A 22,518-nucleotide genomic window follows, 5' to 3' on the forward strand; every position below is an offset into this window, starting at 1 on the left:
CAAATTCAATCTGAAGGGCACCACCAAAAAGTTCCGATATATATAGGTAACTCGATATATAAAATAAAAATTTTATGCAAAAATTTTAAAAGGGGATTTTACTGCTGCTCGTTATACACAATAATTCGTTATTTGTATGTTCGATATATCTGGGTTCGACTGCATATCCAAGTTGCGCCACCTGTTTGCAGATTTGGTCCACCCCGTAGATCCCTGCAGGGCTTCATTGGGCAGAACTAACTATATGTACATAAGTACATATATGATATATAAGATATGCTTCCCCCATTTTATGCCGCAGAGCCACTTGCAAATTAAACATTAGTGCTACTACTACATTACGAGCCTCTACAATTATTAATGCGATTGGCATTTTTCGGTTACTTTTTGCAGTTTCCGGGGTCTGTCTGTCTGCCTATGTCTATGTGTAACTGGGTAGGCCTATGCCTATGTTTAACGCCAACCTGGGTTCCCTGGGTATGTGTCACATGGCATGAGCTGCTTAATGAAAAAAAAAAAAATTTCAAGGGGCACTTAGTTACCCTACGTGGATGAAGGTCGTGCGTTCGAGTGCCTTAATAAACTCTAGTTACCCTACGTGGATGAAGGTCGTGCGTTTGAGTGCCTTAATAAACTCTACCTTAATTAACACCACAGGACGTGGGCTCGAGTGCCTTAATTAACACTACCTTAATTAACTGTGCCTTAATTAACACCAAAGGTCGTGCGTTCGACTATAGCATCAAATGTCGTGGGTTCAAGTGCATTAACAGAAAAGGTCGTGGGTTCGAATGCCTCATCTCTGTCTTAATTAACTGCGCCTTAATTAACACCAAAGGTCGTGGGATCGACTCCCACCAAAGGTCAAGGTTTCGTGGCGTTTTCGGACATTCGTGGTTCGTGCCGACAGCTACGCCGGATTTTCCGCCTCATGGTCCATATAATGCTGTCGCATTAAAAATTATCCGGTGGTGGGCAGAATCAAACCGACGTCATACCATATAACTAGACAATCTTGTCTGTGTATATTCACAAGTGTGCCAGAAGCAGGCTTAGCGGCGGCACCACTTGGTGGTGCAGGGAAGCGCACGATAGGAGCCCAACTGCACACACGCCTTATACATACGTCGCTACATTGTTATTCGCATTAACGTCAATATTCACCGCGAGATGCCTTCTGCCGAAATTTTTAAGACTAGCTTAAGCCCCTCTGTATCAGCGCTTTACATAACAACCAAGCATTCTGCGTTTGAGACATATGTGTACTTTGTAGCCGAGAGTTTCGTTGGACCGGAGCCTTGTAGGGAGGATAGCATACTTTGCAAAATGATGCAACTCAAGTAAAAAGCTTAAAAAGAAAGCACCCGAATGTGCGTTTATATCGCGTTTTTTTTTTTTAATAAGTTCCGCGGACAATTTATCGTGAGGCACTGTGTCCGACACACACGATTGATGTATTTACATTACTCGTGTGTATACAAAGTTAGACATTGATGTCCGACGGGCCGGAAAACAGTCCCCTGCGACATTTAAAAGAAGCAGTCGACACATTGCCGTGAACGTACGAGGCACAGGAACAACAATAATGTATGTTTTTCACAGTTTGACGAGGAGGATGGAGGGGAATGTGTACAAAAAATCAGCCATGTATTTTAGGTCTTAATCGTGAAAACAGTTTTTTTTTTAGAAAATCAGACTTTCTTTTTAATCTCTACCAAATCAAGGACAGCGATACTCACTAGTGAAGCTTTTCCTTCATTTGCACAAACAAAAGCTAACGTGCGTTGTTCCTAGATAGCACTTTACAACTTCTTAGTGCTTTTTCTTTCAAGTTTTCACTAAATCGTATTCACTGCTTGGTCAAAACAAGGCAGGCACTCAACCAACAACTACTAATTTCAATACTGCAAGTTGAACCCTCGTCGACGCAGACATATGCCATGTCATGTACCACACTCGGAGTATATATCTGAATCTGGGGCAAAACTCAGCAGTGGTACTGTTTCACATGTGCATGGTTGCGTTTGATTGCAGTGACAAATTGGGCTTGCCCAATTATTGGGCAGCCGTGGCCTAGTGGTAGAGCGTCCGCCTCGGCTGCGGGAGGTTGTGGGTTCGATTCCCACCGCCGCCGGGCACCCACTGGTTCAAATGGGCACAAGCGTCCCCCGGCCTGGCGTTCGGCTTTCTTCAGGGGTGATACGCTTGGGAAAGGAGCCAGCGCCCTGAATTCCCGTCGAAACCCTCGTGAGGACAGAAAAAAGTGATGTCTGGGCCGCTCCCATGGCGGTCATTTCCCATGTGGCGCCCCAAGCACCTATTGAGGTGGGGGCGCCTTCGGGTTGAGGTCAAACACCTCTTTCCAAGCGTTGAGGTCCCATAATAGCCGAACACCAGGCCGGGAGCGCGCTTGTACCTATTTTACCGGTAGGTACCCGGCGGAAGCACTTGCCTCCCACAGCCGCGGCGGATGCTCGTCCACAAGGCCGTCTGTGGTTGGACTTTAGAAAGCAAGTGTAACAGGACATGAGCACAACCAATTGTCTGCACAAAGATCAGGAAAAGCCGTGTTTTGCTGCGAAACAAAGAGCCTCATATTCACTTACCCACATTCCTTGCAAAGATTACAGAGACATCTCCAGGGTATTGCGCGAGCAATGAACAAAAATATCTTTGTTATATCCGGTATTCGTTAAAAGCATACACGCATATTTCGGCGGGGGAAAAATGCCGATCAGATCTAAGTGGAACAAACGCACGCTGCGTGCCTCCGACGGGCCGGCAAAGGGTCCCCTGCGACATTTAAAGAAGCCGTCGACATCTTGCTGTGAAGGTACGAGGCACAGGAACAACAATAAATTACATACACGTGTTTCGCATCGCCGTGAATACACAAACACACGATCGGTGTCATCATGCGAGATTGGTCCGTGGGCTTGCCATAGAGAAACATACTTAGTATGTTTCGGCAAGCCTGATATCAGGCTTGCCGACTGTGGTCCAGCCAAGCCAAACCGCTCGCCAAAACGTGCACGCCGAGACAGAACCTTCAGACACGATACACGATGCTATGCTTGGCAGACAGATGCCATGATCCGTACTCCGTTACTATGGCCATTAGTCTAGCCCATGCGTTCGATTTCATACTCGATAGCCGATAAGGTCTACGAGTGCGAGCATAAAACGTGCACGCCGCCGACAGAGTTTTCGGACGCGGGGGCCGCATCTGGACCGTTAGGCCTAACCAGCGCCGTTTCGTCAACAACCAAAGTTGCGGTTTCGTGCCAGTCGACAAGGCGCAACTAGCCACCGTAGCACAACTTTGTTCATGACCGCCATGTTTACAACATCGAGCACACGGTTCGTGCCCAGAACACCCCGTGGCGTCCGAAATTTCGGTTACTGCCGTTATACATTGCTGCTAAAGGTAGGTGGCTTGGCCACAGGAATCGTGCAGGTCCGAAAAATCAGACGTCTGAAGAATCAGTTGGCGACTGCATTTGCCATTTTTGCTAACAGAAAAAAAAAAAAAACAGCTTTGCTATGACCGATACTACGTCGGACCCCGCACTGTCGACTTCGTTATAGCAGGAGGATACTTCATTGCAATAAAGCATCTGAACCAAATTTTATATTTACTTTATCATATCCATGTTCGTTGGACGGTTCACATATGCATGTGATTTTTGGTAGTACAACAGGACTGTGCCTCGTGTACGTCTGTTTGCATAGAAAGCAAATAATGCAAGTCAAATACACGCACAGCATTTGACTGAACATCCTCGACAAGCCTAAGAGCAATTGTAGAATGTGGCTGGCCTTGCGCCTTTTCATTTATGGCTGATATCAGTTGAACTGAATGCCACAGAACCGACTACATCTGAACAGACTTTGAAAAGGCTGTGCCTTAAGAAAAGTTAAAATGTTGGCTCTCCCGAAATCGAGAGTGGATGTAAGCATGAAATGGCTACCGGCCAAGCAGAATGATGCCAGGACACAGGCCTGAAAGCTTACTGAACATAAATGAACCTGTTTTGAACTGAACCTCGTTGCAAGTCCCGTCTCGGCCAAACAACCATCCGCGGTGCGCCGGATGCTGCCGGCCTGCTCACGCAGCGTGACGCCATCTCTCGAAGGAGGTGGCACAAAACCCGCGCAGCGGAACTCGGGGACCGCGCTGGCGTTGAAAAGAGCGCAGACAGCCCTGTCTCAGCGCCAAAAGATGACAATCGTGTATAGTGTACTGTACCTGCCTTTTGAACGTCGCTGTTGGAAATGACAAATTAAACATCAGGGTAGTAGGCGTTACAGCTTGAGTGATATTGTGAACAAACATTAGGAAGAAATCTGAAACAATATTTTTTTTTAACTTGTTTGGGCAGCAACTAGCGTATGTAATGCAGTCCTGTACATGGAGGCCGAGACCATATTTCTTGAAGTTTTGACTGGTTGCCTGGATGATCTTGTTTTGCTCTCGCAACGATGCCCGGATGTTCTCGTTTCGTTCTCGCCCCATTCTCGTCTTGAGTGCCCAGATAATGGCTCTGGATTTTGGCTCAAGGTCTATTGAAGGTCGCCGACAATGGCATTTCATGCTTAAAAGAAACAGGCTGCTTTTCCTTGTTAAATACTACAGACACTGTCAAAAAGACAACAAACTACTGAAGTTTATTCTCACAAGGTCACAGACTAATTTCATCACTACACAATTGTTAAAATCAGCCAATATTGTGAGAATAAGCTGGCTGGAACATAAGTTGCCAGCCCTCGTAACATGTAATGGAGATTGCTTAGTTTTGAAGTAAAAGCTTCTGTAAATCCTCAAAGACATTTCCAGACTTTAGAGAGTTTTAGAATAGGGGCCCCAAAAGTTTGGTGCCCCCAAAGAGCTTAGCGGGTGTTAGCGTTTGGGCATGCAGGAGTGAAGAGTTTTAGAATAGGGGTTTGCGTTTGCGAATAGCGTCTTGCACTTGCAACGCCACTACGGTGTCAAAGAAAAACTGGTATAAATATTAAAATAATCTATACTATTTTATGATAAGAAAAGTAATTTTGACTTTCATGTTTCTGCGTTGAATTACAATTTAATCCTGTGGCCAAGCCACCTACCTTATTGCGCTTAATTTTGAGTAACCAACTTTACTTGCCTTCACCAGCCAAGCTAATCCATGTTAGGCCTACGAGCCATGAAAGCGACAAGCAAATTCGGGATCAGCGGCGTCTAATGAATCAATCTTCATTACACATGTTAGTTGAGAGAAAGTGATAACCGCAGTCACTTCTCCTAGCTTACGAACTTCACATATTACCACGAATCGAGCACAGTCTGACGCTCGGTTCGAGCCGTTGCTTCGATGGGCGCCGCCATGTTTTTTGATGCAAAGCTTTTGGGGCAGCTTTTGGGGCTCCTGCTAAATCAGTGAAATAGCATGCCCGACGCAAAACCTAAACGCAGTTTGCGTCTCGCGCATGCGCAGAAGCTTCGAAGCTATTTCTTTGGGGTCCCAAAACGTTTAGGGCACCTATTCTAAAACTCTCTTTTGTGTATCACTATATTATGACTTCTCGAAGACGCCATAGCTTATTCTGCATTTTGCTGTTCTCTGTACACACAGCTTTTACAAAAATATATGTACACCATAAACAACACAACAAAATGGTGTAAGCAACATGCTTTATACTACAGACACTGCCATATGCTAACACGCATATACTAACAGACACTGCCTATACTAACATGCAGTATGTATTGTTTTTGTGCGGGCAGGTTATCCCTTGCCTTTTGCAAGCACCGAGTGACAAGATATCGCAGGCTCCAACAGACAGTTCAACTTCAGAACACTGTTCCTTAGGCAGTCAGTGGAGATTCCACTGTCCTCTTCGAGGTTGAAGGCAGTCCACGCTATGTTAAGACAGGTGCCATTAATGAGCACAGTTTACCAAAACAGCAAGTTAAGAGTTTTTCAAGGCACTTGTGACAACCTATTCATGTGAAGGTGTGCTGCTCACCTCGGTTGAGCGGTAGCGTGTTGAATGATTAAGAAACTAAAACTGGCTCAGACCAAATTTAGAACAAGGGCAAGGCTAACGTACAATGTGACTTGAGGCATTGACTGCCTTCAACACAGTGTTAAAGCAGCACATTAAGTCAAGGACAAAGAATAAGGAGCACACAACATTTCATTCTTTCGGCCTCTTATTCAATGTCCTTGTATGATTACAAGTCTCTGCCCAACACTGTTAGTTAACTTCAAAAGACAGTAATTTCAGCAATCGGGATTCTGGCAAGAAATTGTAGGTTTCCCATTCTTATTGATCTTAAACTGCTGGTGACGTATAAAACACTTTCAACTTAAACGCTGCAGAATTGAAGAAACATTGAGATACCCAGAGTACAGAACAACACACCACACTGTTATGTTAATCCACTGTGTTATTGCATTCACACTAGTTAAAAACGCACTTGTGTCGAGTTGCACAACTTGCCACAGTGCTTTAGTTGTCACGGTTCCTTGATGACCAGTCTGCGCCTAACATGAAATCACGTTCGAGTGGGGAATAAGAAAATGTAATGAAGATAAACTTGCTTGAGGAGATCTCTAATTTGCAAGCAGTGATCATTGCAATGACTAAAAGTTTAAAAATTAACAACTTCTCTAAAGCACTGCGGCACCACCAACACAGCATAGTCCCCTCTGGTTGCACTCGACAACAAACTTACACTACAATGATCCCCTTCTGTACAAATTGATGAACCTTTCGCATTTGTTCTGCGGCGTGGTGTAGTTGAAGTCGAGAAAGGCGTGCTCCAGAAACGTCAGGATGCCCTTCGCATGCTGGGAGTATTTGATATGGAACACCCAGAAAGAGGCAAACAGTGCACAGAGGCCTCCGAGCAGAGATGACGCGGTGAACAGGTGGACACTGTTGACGAACACGTCGACACTCTTGTTGACGTGCATGACGAGGCAGGGTGTTGCCAGCGCGTTGCCCTGTGGTAGAGAAGTGTACTATCAGAATTAACAACTTTCAGCCTGTTGTTATGATTTCAGAACATACAGAATGGAACACTTAAGACAGAGCTTTAGCTCGGGGACAACTCCGATTTTCCTATTAAAATACACGTGAAACACAAAAATTGCATTTATGAAACAGCTGAACCAATTGGAGAGAAATGTGTTGCATTAGAGAGAGCAAAAGTTAAATTGTAGCAGCTCTAGGAAGCAAAAATTTCACTAGGTCCTCAAATATTTGCAGAAATTGCCGGAAATCAGTAGGCATAAGAAACATATAGAAGCATGAAGTTTACAAAGCTGCGATTCTGCACCAGAAACAGGTATAGCAGTTCTGTCAACTCCATCATTTAGAACATACCATCAAGACAAATGTGACATGAATTTACAGCTTGTGTGAAAGTGTTACTTTGTTTCATCAATGAAAAGCCTTATTTTGCATACAATTCACAAGGAAGAAAAGAAGGCGACATTACAAAGCACTGTAAAAATTCAAAGTGTTACAATGCTTACGAAAGTTTAGCAACGGTTGCACTCACAAATTAGTATTATATTATAGAGCGGTGTACAATAAACTCTGTCTGCTTTACAATTTACATGTATTAATAACTGCAGCTTACAGTACTGTAAACTGGATTCTTCAGTTTTCTTTATTTTGCACTTTTCAAGACTTAAAAGAAATGTGATGGCATAAACTGAAAATGTTTAGAGTTTAGGTGAAATTGTTACAATGCTTATGAGGATTTTGCAGAAGTCTTAATCAAAAATTAGTGGTATACTCCAGTGGTGCATAATGCGTCAATTTTATCCGCTTAAAATTTTTCGACAGGTGCAGTCTACACAATCTTGATATCATTTTTTTAGTGCACAGTTGGAGTTGTAAACTTAATGCTTCAGTTATTTTTCAATTTACAAAATATTTTGTACAAAAATTAATGGCCAAAGTCAAAATCTACTCGCAAACAAGAAAGGTTGTGCAATTATTGCCGACCCCACACTGAAAAATGTTTATTTTTGAAGCACTGCTATTGAGGCCAAACGCTTAACGCGGCCCTGAAGCACTTTTTGAACATTTGTTGGCGATCTGTAGACAAGGCTCCTGTGAACATGTGGGCCAAATATTATTGCACTGCATGCAGCCGGGAAATTACAATCTCGTGCCAAAAACAGCAAAAAACTGCTTGCTCTCTCTTTCGCAATGTCAGCAGCTACCTCGCAAGCAGCCAAGCAGGCCCAACCGGCATTGGTGGATTTCGTGATTGCGAGAACATACCCACTGATACTAATAGTATTGCTAATTATGAGTTAAATGAATGAAAGAAATATATATGTCTGCAATCTCCAAAAGACCAAAAAATTAGTTCATCTTTGCACTTCCGGTCCAAACACTACAGTTACACGTAGCTGCGTAGCGTAGATACCACGGCCACCATGGGGTGCTGCGACAAGCCCTCTTGTCGCTAACAACCGCATGCTCTGATTGGTCTGTGGGTGACGTAGCTCCAGGGGTGTGGCGATGTGAGGCAGCCCAAGTACTATCTCGCGTCGAGAGAGCTACTCGCACGCCCGAACTAGAAGTAGCGCAGTAAAGAAGCAAACGAAAATGCCAAACATTTGGGTGGGGCCTTGGCCCCTTGCCATCCCCCCCCACGCAGCTTCCAGCGAGCTAGTGGAGACCTTTCGAAAGGAGAGAGAGAAAGCCAGGCAGCGGCGTGATCCCCTTTAAGCTGTGAAGCAGCAAGTGACCTTGATTAACACACGCGCTGGCGAGTGCGTTCTGCAGCGGGTGTCACTAAACCTTTCCCCTGTGATAGCCTGTGAATGACACTAATGGCAAAAATGCTGACCTACCTCGATCAAGATGGAACCCAGCCTCTCCCCGCATCTCCTGGCAATGGCATTCAACACCGCCATCAGAATGTCTGCAGCAGCAAAGACAACACAATTTTTTTTTTAATTGCGCAGAGACCATCCTCGATGACCATTGATGCATGCGAATGGAAAAACGCTTTTATAAAGCTATTCACTTTATCGAAGGAATTATGTGCTTGATGTCATACATTTCTTGCAGCGAGGATATTAGGCAGCGTTCATTGTTTCATTGTGAAATTCCACAGAGAACGGAGCTGTTAACGAGTATATATGTAGCGGTATTATAGGTGCGTGACAGCACGTGTGTCTCAAAGAGCTGTAACGTAGTTGGAGTTGCACGATGAATGCGCTCTGCAACTCAATTGCGCAAGAACATGCGCCCTTTACATCGGCGCCTTTGTATCAACAGTGAATCCAACCACCAACCACCACGATAATGGCAAACCTTCAAGCAAGGTTTCAGGTGAGGGTGTTGTGCAGACATGTGAAAACAAAAAAGAAGAGAAGAAAGTCCCTGACATTAAAACAATACCAATTCTAGGTGCACATGTGATCGCTGATGTTTAAATGGTGCAATGTAAAGCAACAAGTAAACGAGGTGGTGGTGGTCGAAACGAGTGACAGGAAAATATTGTTACATGTAGCTGATGCCCAAGGCTATTTACAATTTATTTACACAGAGCCAACGTAGGCCAAGATGGCGACGCTATATCAAACGGGAACACGTCGTCTTCCTCCTCTTCAGTGCAACCACACTGTTGCGGCTTTTCCTATCATCACCCCCGGCAGTAGAAGCACCGACCTGGTGCTTAAGCTACACGTCCGCAGTGAAAGATGTCACTTGCACCTGACGACGACGTTGAGGGGTCGGCGGGAACGATTTCATATGTGACATCAGTCACTTGTCGCACCACACAGTACGTACCAGTGCAACGTGAAAGCAGCGTTTTGGAAAGGCCCACATGGCGGGCGGGTGACCATAGAAGCACCAGAGAACCTGGAGAAAAGTGCATGTCATGATGGTGGCAATCATAGAGGCGTCTCTGATGCTCCTGTGAGGCCTCTAGACGAGTGCGGGCGAGCTGCCGCGCGTGGTTGGCGCATGTGATCGCATCGCAGGTGTATTCAGCAGCTGAACGTGCAGGTGAGGGCAGCAAGATGTCTAAGGACAACACGGTTTCTCGGCCATATGGGAGATAGAAGGGAGAATAGCCAGCGGTGCCGTGACGCAATGAATTATACGCTTGCCTCATCCATTGTTATGTAGATATAGAACTAAACTTATACACCCTGCCAGTAAATTCACTGTTTACTTCTCACGTGCATGGACGCTAGACAAGTGTCCGTGCAGTAGATGGTTTATGCAACGTTAGCGTATGTTAATTAGTAGGATAGGTACGCAATTTATACTGTAATAGTTAACATACCGTTTCCAGGCTTAGACATTGCCTGGATCTCTCCGTTTGTGCCGCAGTTCATTAGTATGAGGAACAGCTTCTTGATGCCCTTCTCGAAGCAGTCAGCAATGTCAGCCTTCCAGAGGATGTTGAACTCTCCAAGCAGCTGAGAAAAAGAGCAACAATAGCAACACCAGCTGAATACCATAGCAATTTTCTTTTTCTGTTTTCTTTCATTCTGTTACATTGAGCCACTGCAACATTTCATCGCCGGAGAAGAGAACAGGCTCAAAAGATAACAGCATGACTGCTGTGCAAGTGACGGTGATTGGAGGATAGCAGAGAATATGCAGAAATACAGATGCTTTCTCTACCCCTTGGCCAAGTGCTAGAAAACTTTGGCCATGTAGAATGCCTAGTTTCAGGTAGCATAAATACAGACTAGCATCCGTGCTAACGTTTACGTTTGAAATAAAAGCAGATGCATCACTAAAGGCTCACAAAAGTAGATGTTTTGATAATGAAACTAAGCACAAAAAAAAAAAAAAACTGTCACCATTAATGCTCACTGAAAGGGAGGCAAAACTAAAAATGTGCAGCTTCTCGACATCACCTCTGAGATTAAATCTAAGAGGTGACATGCTGGGACTTGCATCGTAGACACCAACCACCAGGTGTACCAGTCGTCTGCTTAGGCACTCTTTAAAGGTTGCTAATGAGAACATTTGGCAATTAACAGGGCCCTACAGCTTTACCAAGATTGCTTCAGTGGTATAGTATACTAACTAAAGCAATCTTGTAAACTGATTTATAACCTGTTATAGCCAAAGTGAAATTTCCTAGGGTCAGCCTTTAAAGGGGCCCGAAACTCTTTTTGGATATGGAGTTGCAGATCATTGCAACAAACATTGCAGATCCGTAGATGAGGCTCCTGTGAACATGTGAGGCAAATACTATTGCACTGTATGCAGCAGGGAATTAACAATCTCGTATCAGAAACAGTAAAAAATTGCTTGCTTGCTCCTTTGCAATGTCATCAGCAGATACCTCGCAAGCAACGAAGCAGGCCCAACTTGTAATGGCGGATTTCGTGATCGCGACGTTCTCAGTAATACTATTATTGCTAACCTTGAGTTAAATTAATAAGAAATACATACAGTGGAATCTCACTGATATGATTCTGCACAATACGTTTTTCTCGACAATACATTTTTTGTTCATTTCCCAGGCAGTGCCTTAAAGGAGCAATGTATTTCGGATAATATGATTTTCGGGTGATACGTTTTATTTCCCGGTTCTCGTGAAGGTTGTATCAACAAGATTCCACTGTATGTCTGCCTAACTTTTGGGTGGGGCATCGCCCCCTTGCCAGAAAGGAGAGAGAAAGCCAGAGATCAGTGCGATGACTACCTCTTTCATACTCGAAGGATTCGAACACCAGAGTACCATATATAATTTACTATGATACTTGTTTCTACAAGCCAGTTTTGGTTTCAGTGCCTAGGAAGTGCATGAGTCAAGATGTCCCGATAAAATGGCCGACTCTGTTCCTGTAGCTACAGCGGCTGCCAGGCACAGGCGCAGCCAAGAGAAACGGGTGCAGTACTCTGGCAAACGTTTTTTTTAAGAGCAACGACGTCGTACGTAGTATAATTGCTACAGCGCACAAAAGCAAGACTCACAGACGACTCTTCCCTGTACGTGGGATAAGTCGAAATGGCCTTCTCCACTGTCATGTCACGAACGGCGACATGCCTCGCCTTGGCGACCAGCACTTGCTTGCGGTAGTCCGTGCTGTCTGATCCTGCAGAAGCTTCGGATTCGCTTTGCTCACATGCCTCGTCATTGTCTTCCGACAGCCGTACATCAATGTACTGAAAGTATGAAGAAAGAAAAAGCAAGTTATGCAGATCTGACGAGCATGTTGAATTCTATGCGGGGCGAAGCTACCGTGAAGCACTTAATCAAACGGTATATACAACTAAATGCAATGCATATAATTCTCCTTATTTTAATTTTATGCTACGTGTAATCTCCTTCAATGCTTATACACCACAAAGGTCCCAACTGTAACGTCAAGCAATGTTTATATAGGGTTACGCATTACACTGTTCACAAATTATGCCAAAGTGTAAACACCAGTTCAGGCAGTTGCGCACTGTGACAGGTCAATGCGGCAATGTCACAAGGACCACGGCGATGGTTGATCACTGTTGGGCGAAAGATGGAGAGAAGAGGTGTATGCAGAGATAAGTATTACACATATGTAATACAGGTAAACCTTGATATCATAAGTTTCAATATAACGGAATTCTCAATATAACGAAGCATTTACGTTTTTATAACTTCTTGTCCATAGAACAACATGTTTTTCTGAACCTCAATATAACAAAGTGTGTTTATACGTGGTTTCAGTATAACGAAATTTTACTGCCACCGCAAAGGAATACCGAGGCAATAAATGACACGTGCCGCGGGTACAGATGCTCAAATGATGGAATTACACGTAGCTGCTTGCGAATGCACCTCTCAAATCACGTGCCGCGCGACAGAGAGCGACCGCTGAAGTGAAGCAGGTATCTTCGCCGGTAGCCGCGAATTCCGCATCTTATGGCCTCATACTGTTGAAAACCACAATAACGAAATCCCAATAAAATGAAATTCTCGTGACAAAATATTTTCGTATCCCTGGCAAATGCCCCTGGGATTCAATGCCTTTCATGTCTCTCGACAACAAAATGTCGCTGAACTGCAATCTCGCGTCAACGAAATTTGCCAGAATGTTACCCTGCATATAACCTACTCGTGCCAAGGGTAGCCGACTCCAAAAAGTGCTCCTGTGTCCATGCTTTGCGCTTGAATTGCGTAAAATACCAGCATGTCGCGCTTGCACAGGTGCCGCCTTTTATGTTTACAAAAACAACCAAGCACAGGAAGCGATCATGTGTGCCGGAAACACGTCATGGCTGCCATTTTGTTTGTTAATCACCCATTTCAAATGATACGACTGCATGTCTCTACCGACATACAACTACGGTTTTTGCCTACTTAGCCCAGTGCATAATCTGCGGCTCAGCGAGGAAAGCGCTGCAAAAATGGAGAAATCTCGGTCCCATCGACACAGACTTGATTATGGCCCTTGGGATGGCAGCCACGCGGGCTTCCACGTATCCGGCTGTACTTGCGCAATTGTCCCAGAACGCTGGCTATGGTACCACCCAACAGGCATCACGTGCTTGCGGATTTCATGTTGCTGGATGTAGATTTGCATGAAAGGGCCATATTACAGGTCGATCACTCTTGGGGACAGAGATACGATTACTTTCACGCTCAGCACCGAACACGCCGAGCGTATACGAGCAACAGCATGCACTACAGGCATTCTGCGACAGTGTAGATTAAAAAATTAAATTATGGGGTTTTACGTGCCAAAACCAGTTCTGATTATGAGGCAGTGGGGGACTCCGGGACTCCGTAGTGGGGAACTCCGGAAATTTGGACCACCTGGGGTTCTCACGCACAGCATTTCGAGACTAGCAAAAGTATCAAATTAAAATATCTGACTGGTGCTTTCCAACCTTCTTACTTGCTAAGTGTCATCATTTTATGGTAGAAAACTAGTTCTTCAGTTTCTACTGCTTTAAAAACATGTGCCAGAACTCCCTGAACCCCTTAACTGCCGATGACGAGATAACTCGCCATCACAACGAGCATCCTCTGGTGGCGATGGCGAGTTAACTTATCGTGAATTTTTGGCGATTTTTAGACATGTGTATGTGTTCAGTTTCTTATAATCTTGACCAAGAAAGTAATACCCAATGACTTTCGGCAATTTTTTTTTTGCACATGGAAAAATTTTCTCCGAACATGTCACTGCCTGTGTTTCTTTCCTCTATATTCAAGTAAGGTATTTGACTTCAGTCGCATGCAAACACAAGGATGACACGAGTCATTCATCTTACACTTACCAGAGGTCGAGAGATGTGCTGTGAAGCTCCATTATCCGGTTCTACTTGCCCGTACTTGCTCCGAGCCTTGCGTTTCTTCCACAAACTGCCTGCCACTTTGGTTCGAAAGGTGTTGAACTTAGCTTTTAGTGCCTTCCTCCAGAACTCCTGTCATTGAGAAAAAAAAAAGTCGCAGTTTCGCCCAAAGGTGAAACATTGATAGCGATAACGATTAGACCATTACACCAAGTAAGGTTGGCAGTTTTATCGGCTGAAAATAATGGCAGTAAACATTTGCCAACAAATAAATTATTAAGCACGGTGTCACATGTGCACAGGCAAACATGACCACGAACACGCTGTCACAACGATGGCGTCAAGAAGAGCACAGGTAGAGGTTAGCGACCGCTTCGTGCTGCCTCTCCCATCAATGCAACACCAACATTTGAGATTACGTAACTTCCAGCACTAGGCACGTGGAAAGCCAGCACATATAAAGCCACAAGTCATCTCAGCTTTTCCGGCCTTTGCACATGCTGCAGATTATACTGACACGTGTACCTGTTTATCTTTCACCGGTGACCACTTTTCACCGGCTAACAAATGTTAAACGTTATCGCTCGGCACAGGACGCACCTGCATGTATCGGAAGTTTCTCGAACGTTATCGGTGCTTCTATCCGTTGTCTATTGTCACCGACGCTTATGTAATCTGATTGTATGAGCGACACGAATTGTCTAGTACTTTCTGGAAGACACGCGGGCACCAGGGATTACTCTGGAATCTTCGATGACTCATTTATAAAAGCTGACGCGTTTCGCCGCTGATCAGATTTCGCCAATCACCGACTGTGTTCGCCGCTATCGTTGTGCTTAGAGTGTAGCTTGCTTTTGTGGGCACAGGTTCGCCCGATAAAGAATCAGTTTTGTCATACACAGTTTTAAGACTGTTTTCTTCACCGTCACTGCTACGTGACAATAGTACCTCCAAGATAGGGTGTGCAGGCCATGTATGTACTCAGCCACACCATGATGCATGCTTATATGCCCCCCCCCCCCCCCCTTATTCAGTTGATTACGTTACCGAGCCAAAATTGCAGTTTAATAAGAGAACCCAGAACTGAACTGAACTGAAAAGTAGCCCAAAGTAGCCACAACAGTTTTATTTGCGTCCACTTTGGAGCCAATATAATATACAAACTTTATTACTGATGTAACTTTCATTAGTCAATCAATCATAAATATTAATAAATAATAAACATTCCGAACCATTATCAGCCAACCAGAAATTATAATTAGCGGCTTGACCCAGTCTGAGTCACCAAAACATCGCATGTTACCATCACGTCAATTACCGGGAGTACATGACGTTATTACTGTTACAGCCAGAGTAATTTTGGCACACCCTATTTGACAGCTCGCTAGGCATGTCGACAGTAGATGCTGTCTTTTCTTGAAGGCACAGCCCAAACTTAAGCCTGAGGATTGCAACAAGCAAGTAATGCGCCATTTTGTGCCTGAGCTCCCTTTTTGCCAGGTTTCACTTCCCTTCACTTTTATTTCCTTAAAGACCCCTCACTGGGGGTATTACATAAGCAGTGGAGTTCACAAATTTTGATGGTTCTATTTAATGGCCACATGTGTAGGAAGCGCGCTCGGAGTCGGTGTTTGAAAGCGGAAGTGTCAAAACTTTCAGCACACCTTGCGCCAGATGTATAAATGGGCATTCGCCGCAACTGTCTTTGTGGGTGGCTGCTGCGTGCCAGAAACTCGGGCATGATGTAGGGTCAAAATGCTAACTGCCTGCGAATTCTGGACTTCTGATTCCAGCTCGATTAACGAACATGAACAAAGTAAAGAGGATGCGTCATTATATTTCACGGCTATTCGTGCTTCCTATTGCTTGAGGATCTATGGCCTTAAGCGTCCGAAGCGCTGGCGAGGCATCGGGAAGGCGCCGTTGAAGCTGCATCGCCATGAGCCTCAAGAACTGGACACTCACGGTGTCCTGATCCTCCCCAGCGACATCCGCAATCTTCTTGCTGAGAACGTCTCCAAGGTCTGCTATCTCTGGGTGCACATAGATTGACTTCATATTTACGAAGTCTAGCGACAATAGATAAGCCCCCTAGATAAATCTCTAGAAAATTAATTTAGGTACCTTACACGATGGCTTAAAGTACGACCCTAGCGAAGAAAGTGATTTCATGTGCATGTGTTTCCAAATGCGCTTTGCAACTATCACGATAGCAAAGGTGGAAAGTGATGGGTAAAATTTATGCATGCGGATATATTCGGCTTAAAATGAATAAAAACCATGGCTAGCAAATGCGCCAAAATGTAAGTCAAAAGTAGTCGAACTTTCTGTTGCCAGACAGTGTCCTAAAGTAGCCAATCTTGTGCAAAGTAGCCATCAATGGCAACCCTGCCGTTCCTAAAGGCTGCCGGTCGCATTCGCTGTGGGTCTGTAAGTGTTGTTATGCTGACACATTTTTTAATTCTAGAGATGCGCTGTTTACCTCTGTGTCAAATGGGAAACAAGAGACGGTGCATTCAGTACAGCAGCATAAACAACCGCCTTGCTCTGTTACCAACGGTGTCAGCAATGGCATCCGCGTTTTCACGAGAGAACTACTCGGCCTATAAATGAGCACTTATGCGAGCACAGTTTTCTCTATTAATACTTCATGTCACGCACAAACTTTAAGTTTGATGAAGTTAAAAAAATGCAAGAATCAGTAATAAGAGTGCATAATTATATGTATCTGGATCCCAGTTGCCCTAAGTGGCTCAGCCGCTCATATTGACTCATCTCAGGGTGAAACAACATGGCTCAAATGCACAGATATGTATGTTTTGCTACATTTTGACATTATTTCATATCACTGACACACAATTTCCAAATATTTGAAGCTAACAATGATCTGTGGCTGTAGATGTCAATGTAAAGAAATGCACAGCTTTGGTAAATCCGACGTGGAAGGCAGTGCTCGAACAGTTCTTGAATATGTGTAATGTCTAAAGAATGTGTAAAAGGAATGCCAAAAGCGAGGTGGAAGTGGAGGAATCAGCAACAATGAATTCCAAGGCAGATGCATTGGCAGAGAGAACTCAGCGTGCCTTTATCGGCTGCACTGTTAGAACAATATCGCACTCGGGTTTGCTCGCCTAGTAGTCAGTGACAGCTACATGCCTTCTAGGAATGACATGCTGTCCACGAAACTGCACAACCGATGCATACTCAACATGGGCGCAGGTACACAAATCAACCGGCGAATGCCCTGGCACCCTTCCAAAACGTTTCCAGCGACGTGCTGCAGAGGGCAGCAATGAAAACTGAAGAAGGCAGATTTTATTTTTGCTTCTTCTGCTTCGTTTTCATTGGTCTTCTTTTTCTAGTGCTCACCCTCTTCTCCTGTTTACTGAACGACGCTGACGTCATCTTGCGTTCTCTTCAAGGATAGCATGAGGCATATTATTGGGGTAGCCCAAAATATATATTTAAAAAAAGTTAAACAAATCTAGCAGTAAGAAAGCAAAGGGCAGTTTTAGCAGAGACCAGCGACTAAGTCCGGATAGGTGAGCGGAGGAAAAAAAGTGGAGTCTTTCCACTTCGCCAGGCACAACTTCCACAAACGAATAAGACTTCTTCCCCTTCCCGAAAAAAGTTTACTTGCTCACGTCTGCAAATGTTCACTCCAACAAACACTGCACAAAGCGGTTTAAGGTTTACTGTACATTATACTTCTCCAGCTATTGCATTCCTGCTTTGCGTTACGAGCAAAAGCGTTTTCGTAATTACAACTAATTCAATTTTTTTTTACCTTTCCTGTTTTTCCTCCCCTGATGTTCGACAGGTGTGGGTACTTCTTTAACAGGCTGTGCACGGCTACATCGTACTGATATGCTGATGGGTACCTGCATTAAACAATAGGGTTAACAGACATGCCAATAAAGAAGTTGGCTGGTTGTGGAGATTGCTCTCCCAATACAACATGCAGGCTCTGAATAAGTTTTAACTCCCCGAGGTTCTTTTTGCGGACACTAAAAAAGGAATACTAAAAGGAAGCTTTAGCTCGGGGCAAATTCTGATTTCCCCATTTAACTACTGTACATACCTGAATCTAACACGCACCTTTTCTCCGAGAAAACGGGTTTGCAAATTGCCTGCATGTTACAATCCGATACAAAACCAAAATTGCGTTCGTGGCATTAGCAGCCGCCTACCGTTGGAGCTGTCAGAAGCAGCATCAGCGCCATCATGAGATGACAACAGAGTAAATACCTGCCAAGTTCGGGGAAACTAAATCCTAAATTGGGGGTGTCACAGTCGGTTTACAGCCCCCCCCCCCCTCCCCCAACATGGATATTTTCAAGTACTGCCTGGAGAACATCCTTACAATTTTATTTACAGATATACAAATGACCACATGAACATCAAGGTTTCACTTTTGCAAGTATTCCGTTGCTAATTTTGCCTTCAAAAATTCTTTCAAATTTAATACAAATTCTCGGGTCTTACGTCCCACAACCACCATCTGATTACGAGGCACGCCGTACCGTAGTGGGGAACACAAGGATTAATTTCGACCACCTGAGGTTCTTTAACGTGCACCCAATGGACGGCACACGGGCGTTTTTGCATTTCGCCGCCAACGAAATGCGGCCGCCACGGCCTAGATTTGATCCCGCGAACTCGTGCTTAGCGGCGCATTGCCATAACCACTAAGCAGCCACGGCAGGTGTTTAAAAATTCTTCAGATAATGTTTGACTGTAAGAAATTCCATTTCTTTCACATTTTGCGAGGTTGTCGTTTCCCAGTGTCTTGAACAAGCGACACATGGACGAGCGGCATTGCGTCCTCGTATTTTTCACGGTGTTAAAATGCCGCTCGCACTCTGCATTGCTCTGTGGTATCAACAAAATACCCAGCGTCGCTTCGGCTGAGCACCACATTAAAAATACTAGATACTTATTGCGCTAGCGCCATGGCTGAACGTAGGCCTACGCAATGACAGAGCGGCTGACACCGAGGAAAATGATGGAGAGTCTAGTGTTGCTAGTTGCGGAAGGCGGCATTCGCTGGCTAACTTAATGGGACTAGGGCCACTATGGCACCCAACAACCCCATCAGCATAAGGAGCGGCTCTGCGGTTAACGAAATAGGGCATCTATAGGGTTTCCCTACAACTTTCTTAACAATCTTAGCGCGATGAACTTCTAACTGGATTAGATTGGGTTGGATTTTTTTTTTTTTTGCCAATGTAGCCTGACAAAGCGCTGGACGCGGGAACGGAACCCAACAGCAATTTCCGGGAGATTTTCCTGTCAACCGTACAACCGGAAGAAATGGTCCAAATTAGGGAGTCTCCCGGGGCATCCCGGTGACTTGGCAGGTATGAGATATGTTTTTGTAAAGGTTGCTGTGGGTTAACTTTGTGCTCGACTACGATCTGGAGCGGTATTCTCGATCAATCACTTGTGAAAATACCATCACTTGTGCGAGATTTCGCAAGACTCTGCACAGGATGCGTTGGCGTACATGACCGCCAGCGTTTCTGGCGTTTTGCCAAGCTCGCTATCTGCTCACAGGGCCAGAAATGCTGTCAGGCTGCGTACTTCGACAAGTCCAGTGGAGAGTCACGTGAAAGTTCACAAATGTGATAGTAGTATCTCTTAAAAGTGATCACTCAAGAATACCACCCCTGTGTGCTTGGTATCTGTGGCCAATGAAGCGCAAGTGGCAGCGGCGACGTGCCTCTTTCATTATGAAAGCTCATTAAAAAGAATGTCCTTTCTGTGAAGGTAAATTCTGCCAGTGCTCATAAAACACCACTATAGACTAAGACAAAAACAACATGTACGACAGGACGAGCACTGAATTCTGCACGTCTAAATTTTTTTAAATTGCAAATGGGAGGGGCATGTTATACTTTTCTTTTATAAATTGCGGACGTGTTACATTCAAGTGCACTTTTATTTTCTCACTTCTTTAAACCCGCGAAAATTGGGTGCGTGTTAGAATCGGGTAAGTACGGTACATGTAAAATGCAGAAATGTTTTTATCAGACAATCCCGGAACCGATTTGAATGAAACTTGCTGCGTTTGAGAAGGAAAGGTACATTCTAGCAATAGTAGGATGCAGAATTCCGATATAGGATCTGAAATTTTAATGTGATTAGCATTCTTGGGATACCTCATGCACGTTCTGGTATCTATCTAGCTATGCCTGTCTCTAATCATTTTCCCCGACCGACACCAACTTGGATCACTGGGTGGTTCACGGTCGAATGGGTAGACAACCGATTTTTAAGCGCCCATTTTTTTATGGCGCAATGCAAAGCTCACTTGCAACAGTTACTTCAAAAAGCGCGTGAATATTTTGTAAGCAGAATTTTTCAATCTGAGCAGCCTCTAAAAAAGTAAGAGTCTCTCCTCCAGCAACGCTGAGAAGTGAAGTGATGCCAATAGCCCGACTCGCAAATTGTGAAAGCCGCCCATCGTTCTGCTTTCACAGGAGTGAGTGCAACTGTGGCTAACCACTTGCGTTTTGACCTTTTTAATCCCTTTTCAAAATAAAAAGTTGGTACAATAAGTTTGCGTTGTCGTACAGACTTTCTTATACTTGTATCGCGTTTTCCCCCAAGTACACGCCTACGCCATGGCTAGCTGGCCCCTGCCACTATTCTCTCGATAGGTGAGCCAAGCAAACTCATTGAAAACGAAGGCAGCGCCACTTTTCTACTTGTTACAAACAAAGCATATCTGCACCATTGTAAGTCAGAAAAAAACTTACAACAGAAAAAAGTGTACTGCATCTCAATATTAATAAAAAGACCAGGAACTGCGTACACTAATAGAAGGTCACGTGGTAGACCTATTAGGCATCTTCACGTTCTTGCCACGTGGGGAGCCACAGGTCATTTTTCGCAACTTTTTATGAAGAATTAAAAATATTAATTCACGTTTAATGACAATGGCTCGTTTTAACCAGTACGATAGGAAATCTTTCCATCAGGCAGGTTGTCCCAATTCGTGTTTGGAGCGGTTGTCTGTCCTTTTAAAATTTCTCTGCTGCAGGGCAGAATCGAACCCACGCCATATCTACTTGGACAATCTTGTCTGGATATATAATGATACATGGCCACGCGCAGACTTCACGGCGCCACCGCCAGATGGCATGGCGTTCCAGAGGGAAGCGCAGGAGGAGCCAGGCTGTAAACACGCCTCATACACGATGCATCTCTGTGGTGACAAAACGGTGTTTTGCTACATTGCTTCAATGCTAATTGCATTATCGTAGACATTCATCGTGAGATGGGTACTGCCAGAACTTATTTTTTTAAGGAACCCTGCCAATAATTTAAAAAAGCATAGAAGCATGAACTTTACAAATCCGTAACTCTGCATCAGAAACACAGATATTGCACTTCTATCTGCTTCATCTGTTGGAGCACCACAATGGGCAAATGTGATATACGGACATACTGCGTGTGTGTACATGTGAAAGGTTTTGCAAAGGTCCTTTCTTGTTCGACGGAGCGGCAGGAAAAACCTGCAGAACCTGCACATTTTTTGAATGATGCAGAAATTCAAGAACTTCATATGAACTCTAATTCAGAGGGCTTCAAAGGACAGCGACAGTGACGAGGAGGCCCTGTTGCCTGAGGAACATTAATTATCCTAATTGAAATCATTAATTAGCATGATAATCGATGTTTGATTTCCGAGTTTAAAAGATCCGTAGAATTTTCAGCAACATATTACTAATAAACAGCATTTGAATTTAAAGCCTGCCAATTTGTTACTCGTACACAAATTGAATTTGTTGCAGTTTGGAAAAAATTTGGAGGATGCTTAAGCTTTGCCTTTAAGAGTGGAACGTGATAGCATTAAAGATCCCCGACTGCTTCTCACGCTTCCCAGCAAATGGAGCTTAGGTAACCGTAATGTTTAGTGGGAAATGGTGGCGGCGAACACTATGCACGAAGGCAACATTTCTGGTAGAAAGACGGCCTCTTGTGTGAGCCGATCCTGGAAGTAATGCACAGCCACGGCAAAAAAACTTGTCATTTTCGGGTTTCTGTTACGCTTTCGCACTTTTAATATTTCAGTCCGAGAAGACTTAACATAAAAGGCATGGGATGTCGGTGTTTTGTTTCATAACATTTGTTTATGAGCTGCCATTCTCAAAATTCCGAGGAAAAACTTTGTCAAGAATGTAAGCCAAGGTACGAGCCACTTTAGTGACAGAATGGTGTAGCAATATGAGGCAATATACTCCACGT

At 44.3% G+C, this 22,518-nt stretch overlaps 1 protein-coding gene and 1 non-coding gene across 4 annotated transcripts in view; one reads left to right on the forward strand and one right to left on the reverse strand.

The window, feature by feature from the left end:
• The first annotated feature begins 2,061 nt into the window (after nt 1-2,061).
• Trnap-cgg (transfer RNA proline (anticodon CGG)) lies at nt 2,062-2,134 on the forward strand. The gene has a single exon. It is a non-coding gene; the product is annotated as a tRNA-Pro (tRNA).
• Nucleotides 2,135-4,596: 2,462 nt separating this feature from the next.
• The window catches only part of LOC119453306 (uncharacterized), a 33,757-nt gene continuing 15,835 nt past the window's right edge, over nt 4,597-22,518 (reverse strand). For 2 of the 3 annotated variants that reach the window (XM_049667754.1, XM_049667755.1), the window contains 6 exons: nt 18,053-18,146; nt 14,251-14,397; nt 11,965-12,156; nt 10,313-10,448; nt 8,865-8,935; nt 4,598-6,992 (listed from right to left, as the gene is read on the reverse strand). In XM_049667754.1, coding sequence (XP_049523711.1) covers nt 6,723-6,992; nt 8,865-8,935; nt 10,313-10,448; nt 11,965-12,156; nt 14,251-14,397; nt 18,053-18,146 — 910 coding nt within the window. In that variant the 3' untranslated portion in view covers nt 4,598-6,722. Of the gene's footprint in view, nt 6,993-8,864; nt 8,936-10,312; nt 10,449-11,964; nt 12,157-14,250; nt 14,398-18,052; nt 18,147-22,518 lie in introns of all 3 variants that reach the window. The other variant, XM_049667756.1, reaches the window with a different exon arrangement.

The sequence above is a fragment of the Dermacentor silvarum genome, chromosome 5 (genome assembly GCF_013339745.2).
Source record: "Dermacentor silvarum isolate Dsil-2018 chromosome 5, BIME_Dsil_1.4, whole genome shotgun sequence".
NCBI classification, from domain to species: domain Eukaryota; kingdom Metazoa; phylum Arthropoda; class Arachnida; order Ixodida; family Ixodidae; genus Dermacentor; species Dermacentor silvarum.